Consider the following 6555-nt stretch of genomic DNA (forward strand, 5'->3'; position numbering starts at 1 on the left):
GTAGGCAGCAAAAGTCTACTCCCCGAATCAAGGATCTCAGATTTGTTTGAAATGGTTTCTTGACATCCAATCTCTTCCAGGTAAACAAGATTCACACCTAAAAGACATAAGGATCCCAAGCCTGAGCAGGTACTGATTTTGCACAAATCTTTGCTGAGTAAACTGCGAGAAGCAAAATCATCACATAACATACATCCATTGCAATTTGGAAAACATATCAGTGGCATAGTAGAACCCAGCAGAGCAATGCCTCCACAGAGACTGCAATAAATAGACATTCCTCATCAATACCTCCAGTAATAAACTAGCATCTTTTATGACAAAACTTGTACACATGTACAGGCTCTATATCCCGCAGGACTTGAAGATTGGCATTGGGCTTAATAATTCCAACAAAGTACTTGCAAGCTTGCACGTCTCCATCCAAAGTTAGTAAGGCCCAGGCAGATTCACTTACAAAAATGGAAAATCTGTCCTGAAATGCTGAACCTCTGAAAGTTATATGACAATAACCTGGAAAGCCAGAACTCCACAGCAAAGGCTGCATTCAAGTAGTAGGAAGAATACCGGTTCGGTCAAGGACGCCTAATCTTCACAACAGTACAGATGACCTGGAAACAAGCTGTCAGCATTCCTAGATAAAAATCTTGTAAGGGAAACTCTCAGGTACGATCAACTCAAACCGGCAACCCAGCCCCACCATTAGAATAACTACATTGAGTCTATGATAGCATAAACCTCCCAAATTATGGAGCTTCAGACAAACTCACCTAGGAACTGCTCAATTCGACTTTTAAAACGCTTCATAGAGCTAATACAGATCTCATCTTGGTTCTCTTCCCTAGCCCAATCAGATTTCTATCTCGGTTGTGAGAGCTACTCAACAGCATTCCAGGACACACGTAATGGAACTTCCAACCCAGTGAGCGTGCAAAGTCTGTGAATCACCTTACAAAACCCCTCATCGTCAACTCAGACTCAGGTATGGCAGCTGAATTCCAGGAAATGCAAGGACAAACCCTTGCTCCAGAATTGAAACGAAGTCCTACACCACTTGATAACTGTCCACAACCAGTTGAGTTTTCCCACCATACTTCAAAGCTCCCCCTCCTTCTGGAGGAATAACAGCTGCAACCTGTAGGCATAGTTTTTCAGAAATGGCAAATGTTTGGAAGGGCTAACACACCAAATCAGAGTAGCATAAAGTAGGTGCCCACGACATTGAAAAATGGGCATTTCAATTAATGAAAGGCAGCGAGATGCACCAATTAATGTAAGCGATTAATCTAAGCGAGTTGCAACGATGGCAGGGCGAAAAAATGAATCGTTCGAGGAAAATTGAGAAGGTTCGCGGAAAATTGAGACAGGAATTCTGGAATTTTCAATCGTTTCCACCCTGAGTGATTATATGAGAGGGGGGAGGAGAAGGAGAGGGAGAGGGAGAGTCTAGGGAGGTGGAGGAAGAGGGAGAGTCCAGGGACAGGGAGGGCTGAGTGGAGGGGAGAAGCTGAGGGCTCTGAGGGGAGGGAGAGGCAAGGCGAAGGGAGAAGAAGAGAAGAGGCAGAGGCAGCGAAGCGAGAGGAGATGCAAGGCGAATGGAGAAGGGAGAGGAGAGGCGGCGAAGGGAGAGGAGATGCAAGACAAAGGCTGAGGGAGGTGGCCGGGCAGAGAGGAGAGCGTTGATTAATTAATAGGTCTACTTTAGCTTACGTTAATTGCTTTAAGAGAGCACGTGAGACACACTAATTAATGAATAGAATTAGAATGAGTGAGTAGGAGTAGAAGAGCGAGATGTCGCAGCTTGAAATAGACCTCTTCAGCTTGAAAATTTCATCTGAGAGAAACCTCACTGTTAAGAAATGCTTGGTGCAGAAGTCTTTGTAGACAAATGAAGAATCTTTGTAGACAACACTTTTGTACATACCTTGATGTCGCAATATATCTTTGATGCAGAAAATTTCACATCTATGGGAAAGAAGGATGAAGGATCTGCCCCTGGTACTACAAACTCCATAGAGCCACTGCACATACAGGAGCAATTATTTATGTGCATCAGGAGGGCCAAGACAAGATGAAGGCATATGAACGCATTCACCGCCCTGCATCCACCGAATGAAGATACCAGGTACAAGCACAAGACAGGGCCCCTGTGTTAACTGACCTTCTATTTGTAGCGTCTATCAGAACTATTGACCACTCCAAAGTAGACCTCCTTGAATCATATCTGCATAAACAAGTGGATGGGCCAGGCACAAAGTTGAGCAGCATAGTTTTTTCCAAATGTTTCCATATGGCAAACGCATGCGGGTATGGAAGCATGGAATAAGTATGGAAAAATCCACTGAACCATACGTGGCCAATTTTCATACTTTCAAAACATAAGGTAAAGGAAACTTTATTAACAAGTTCAAGTTTCAAGTTTCAACCACTTAAGCATTCCAAAAATATATCTTAAACCATAAACAGATTGTGGAATCTAGATCCACAAACATTAAAAGACTAGTCACTTCATGATTCGTCAGTTGCCAAATACATCGATGATCAAGGATTGAAGAGTCATGAGGCTTAAAACTTTAAAAGATGAGTCTAAGAAAAACTTCCTAGTTCCAACTTTCAACTTTAGCTGAAAACTCTGGCAAGGAAGAATGCAACCATGTATATACCTAGATGAATCCAGAACATTCCCAAACTCAACCTCTAAAAACACAACATAGTGCAGTTTCAATCTCACGATAGTCACTCATAAGATTGACCATAAACTCCATCACGCATAGCAAGGACTAGCTACTATGACATCCCCACTGACGTCATCAGTGCCCAACAGTGGGTGTAGACCATAGTATAAAAGTATGCTCTCACACATACAAATCCACACACCCACACATACTTGAGCATCCATTTATACAAAGTCTTCATACTGAGTTTCTGTCGGCACTCCGGAGGTGAAGGGCAAACTCAGCCATGACGAAGGGTAGCACTAAAGGAGAAGGCTAATCAAAAAGTAGTCCAAATCTCTTCATTCAAGCTACAACTGCTTGTGAATTCTAAACGATTTCATTTTAGTCTCTCCCAAACGAGCATCTAAATCTAAATCATGGTTTAAATCATCAAAAAGGAAGGCATTGACATTTTAAAAACAAATTCACCTGGTCACGTTTGAAATGCCATTTCATACGTTTTTGCAAACATTGGGTTTCGATAACATGGACGTGCGGAAAACACTATGTTGAGCAGCATCCTAAAGATGCAATCTTTCTCGCGAAACTAAGCAACACAACAGGTTTGCACTGCTTACCTCCAGTCCCCATCAATCTGATTCACAACTGGTGGGTCCCGAAGTGCAGGTAAAGGTATGCTAATTGAAACATTCTGCAGTTCAAAAGTTTTTGTTGCCTCGTACTCTATGTTGACAAAAGTCTCCCTTCCAGAAACTGAAGGCCAGCAGTTGACTGTAACAGAATCAAAATAAAGCTACGAATTAGTTACCTTAGGCAAAAATAAAAAGCCTTACAGAAGAGGACTCCATAAACTAGACCCAAATGGGCTACAAATCAGTGTGTTTCCAAAGGTATCAGCTCAAGTTTCCCACCCCATGGACTTACTGCTCAGAGGTACAAGAGACTCTTGCTTGCTTTGAAGTCGCCATTTCAGAATGCCTGAGGGAGTACCACTTTGGAAAGATTTTGTGTGATCCTTGAGGCCTAGGATGTTTTCTCTTGAATACAAGTCCTTGTCCATGAGAGGATGTGTCTTAAACTGAAAACCTTTGTTGGCACCCGTCTCAATCTAGGGGAAGGCAGCAAAAAAAGGCATATTAACTTTACACAATGGTAGTGAATGCACACAGACAAAGACCAGGAAGATGCAGAATAAAATACCTGAACCTGTATGCGAGAGTCCTCTTTATTTTTTAATGTGAGAGACATCGTTCCCCTCACTTCAAAATTCTCAAGCCCACCATCTTGCTTCAAGGTAACAATTAGGTTCTCCTCAAGGGCAATAGAGATAGGGTCACTTGGTGGTAGTACAGATTTAGAAGGTCCTGCAACCGGTTGAGCATCCTCCAATATCACTTCACCCTCTGCTTTCAGAGACTCCAAGAACTGGTTGGTCTTCTGACCTTTGGTTAGTTGCATCCCAAGGCCTTTAGATGGTGTGGCGACCACAGAACCCCTAGCTGGAAAGATGGAACAGTCCAAGTTATTGTTTCATTATTACGTCCTGAAGTAGCACGAAATGAAGTCCTTCCAAAGAAGCTAAATTCCATATTAAGGAACTCAAAACACTGGCAAGAAAGCATTTATTCAACAGCAGTCGAGCTCACAACCTTTTGGTTTGTGTACATCGGAATTAAATGAAGATCCAAAACCTGAGTTGCTTCCAAAGCCCCCCCCTCCAGAAGAATTCAAATCGCTGAAACCATTTGAATCGAATCTTGTTGGCCCAGTCAAAGAGATAGGAATGAAATTATTCTTCTCAGACTTGTGCCTCTCAAGCTGCAAGAGGCAGTAGAGTTAAGATTAGGAATATTCTGCAGTCGACTTAGGGATATTCTGCAGTCGACTTAGGGGTATTGACTTTAACCCAGGTATTTAAAAATGAACCACACAAAAGCTCTTCGCTAAACCCAAACAGCTACCTTGAACTCCGCCTATAGTTTTGAATAACCAACAAGGCCTTTTCCTGATCTACATGTCGATGCAAAGCGATATACTTCCAAAATGTGATCCAACTAGCAATCTAGTAATAGGAACGCACCTCTAAGAAAGCCCTACCTTGTTCTTATCAATCTCATTGGCCTTGCGCTTCATTATGTCTTTTGTTTCATTGATTTTGCTCTGCAAAATCAGGTTGTGCAGTCTTTCTTCGTGACTCTCCATCTCAATATACTGCTTCACTTGTGTGACGGTAACATTCTCCTTGTGGCCCAATGAAATGACTTCATCAAAAGCAAATATCAGCTCAAAAGCCATTTTGCATACCCCTTCTTCATCCAAACCAGGGCAGTATTCCGGTACCTAAAGCTTGTTAAGGCTATGAAAATCGTTAGGTACTATTCCACCGCTCAAAATTATCAAGCCCCTGGTAATATATGTTTATGCGAGTGTAGCAGCTGAACAAAGGATACAATCTTTGAGAGCAACCTCAAAGTTTCGATATCTTCAAGAATATTGCTCTGCTTGTTCGTGACCAGAAGTAGGTATAACTGCTCCATAGGTTGGTAAACGTAGCGGACGTTTTCGGTTTCAACGTACGTATGCTGCTTCCCGCTGCCAACCAACTTGGGGAAAGCAGCCAGCAGACCTTCGATACGTATTCTCGTCATATCCACAAACTGGCGAGATACCAGGGCTGCAAAATTGGAAGATGCGAGCGTGAATTTTTGAATCAAGATTAGGGAAATTTCTCCAAGTGATGAAATTAGTCTAGCTCTGATCGTTGCGATGCTGGCAAATACTATCTGTCTGATCGTGTACCGAAACTAAGAACGAACTCTAGGGCAAGTATGCGATGCGAAGAAGAGAAAATTGAAACAAAATATGCGGAGTAAGGGGGATGAAGAGAGTACTTACCTTTGCCCGATTTGGTGGCGATGGAGGCTGCCAAGACAACCTGCAAAGAAACGAGAAAAGGGAAGCAGAGAGTGAAAATGCGAGGTCAAGAAATGGAAGATGCAAAGTGGAGCAAGAAGAAGAGAGTACCATTGCAGAGATGTGCAGAGGTGATCGAGGAAGGAATTGGATGGATGGCAAAAAAAGATGACAGAAAAAAAATGAGCAGGTTGAACAGAAAAGCGGCTATGGCGATGTCGGAGAAAAAGTAGCTCTTCCCTTTCTCACAACAAATTTTAAAACTAGGCATTTTTTAGCTTTTCTTGAGAATTTGCCTAATTTTAAGCTAAAATATAACTGCATTGCCTTAAATTTTACAATTTCAGATCATTTTTTACAAGTGAAAATGAAATTGTTTCAGGGACATTGTATATAGTTTGCAAGTTTTTTATGAACATTGCTCCCCCCCGCACTACGCTAGCATGCACCACACTTCTTCCTGTAGGAATCGAACACGCACCGTCGTATCTCTGTTGACCTCTTTAGAGACGTAGAGGGGCGGTCACAGGCACCAAGGGTCTTTCCAAAGGAATCGACGCATGCACGTAGTCATCTCAAGTGGGCCGTTTGTCCCCCTTATAGATGGTTGTGGTAGGGGCGGGGTCTCCAAAGCCCATTTTGGATCTATGCTATCGCACATTTCAAAGGGGCTCCCAAGAGTCCTAGCAAGGGGCCGGGCGGGAATAGGGGGGGCGCAAAGAGGGGGTTGCTTTGTGTGCCATAATGGCTCACATACTTGCACTTGTGCATATGTAAGCATTTGTGTGTGCGCACACACACGCGCGCATATGCACTCATTCGTGTTCCCACACATGTATTTATCAATTAAAAAGAGCACGTGTGGATGGAATTTCTTGCACATACTTGTGTCTAGCCTAACCTTTAACTAAATTTAATCATAGTTTTACAAAGACAAAGTAACGCACCGAGCAATGGGTTAACA

General features: G+C 42.7%; 1 protein-coding gene across 3 annotated transcripts; it reads right to left on the reverse strand.

Annotated features, from left to right (window-relative positions):
• Positions 1-273: 273 nt before the first annotated feature.
• On the reverse strand, positions 274-5829 carry LOC147881840 (coatomer subunit delta-1-like). 3 transcript variants are annotated; one of them, XR_015543927.1, is made up of 12 exons: positions 5703-5829; positions 5574-5613; positions 5129-5352; positions 4776-5018; positions 4328-4496; positions 3879-4177; positions 3603-3786; positions 3296-3449; positions 2162-2224; positions 1925-2021; positions 949-1135; positions 274-611 (listed from the first exon to the last, which is right to left on the reverse strand). XR_015543927.1 is itself a non-coding variant. In XM_087401388.1 (11 exons), exons 1-11 carry the CDS (start codon positions 5703-5705, stop codon positions 1046-1048), a joined length of 1566 nt encoding a protein of 521 aa, XP_087257514.1. In that variant the 5' UTR covers positions 5706-5829; the 3' UTR covers positions 274-1045. The 3 variants fall into 3 exon arrangements, 1 of the variants encoding a protein (XP_087257514.1); XR_015543926.1 differs by having other exon boundaries at positions 771-1135; XM_087401388.1 differs by having other exon boundaries at positions 274-1135.
• Positions 5830-6555: the final 726 nt, after the last annotated feature.

The sequence above is a fragment of the Dipteris shenzhenensis genome, chromosome 30 (genome assembly GCF_047967505.1).
Source record: "Dipteris shenzhenensis isolate YYH24624 ecotype China chromosome 30, Dip_SZ_1.0, whole genome shotgun sequence".
In the NCBI taxonomy this organism is placed as follows: domain Eukaryota; kingdom Viridiplantae; phylum Streptophyta; class Polypodiopsida; order Gleicheniales; family Dipteridaceae; genus Dipteris; species Dipteris shenzhenensis.

What these genes read in the sequence shown, in the direction of transcription:
- LOC147881840 (XM_087401388.1), bottom strand. An exon ending in CGATGTACACAAACCAAAAG is followed by an intron (nt 4,178 to 4,327) that starts GTTGTGAGCTCG and finishes CCATCTTTCCAG; the next exon opens with CTAGGGGTTCTGTGGTCGCC. An exon ending in ATAGACGCTACAAATAGAAG is followed by an intron (nt 2,022 to 2,161) that starts GTCAGTTAACAC and finishes CTGTATGTGCAG; the next exon opens with TGGCTCTATGGAGTTTGTAG.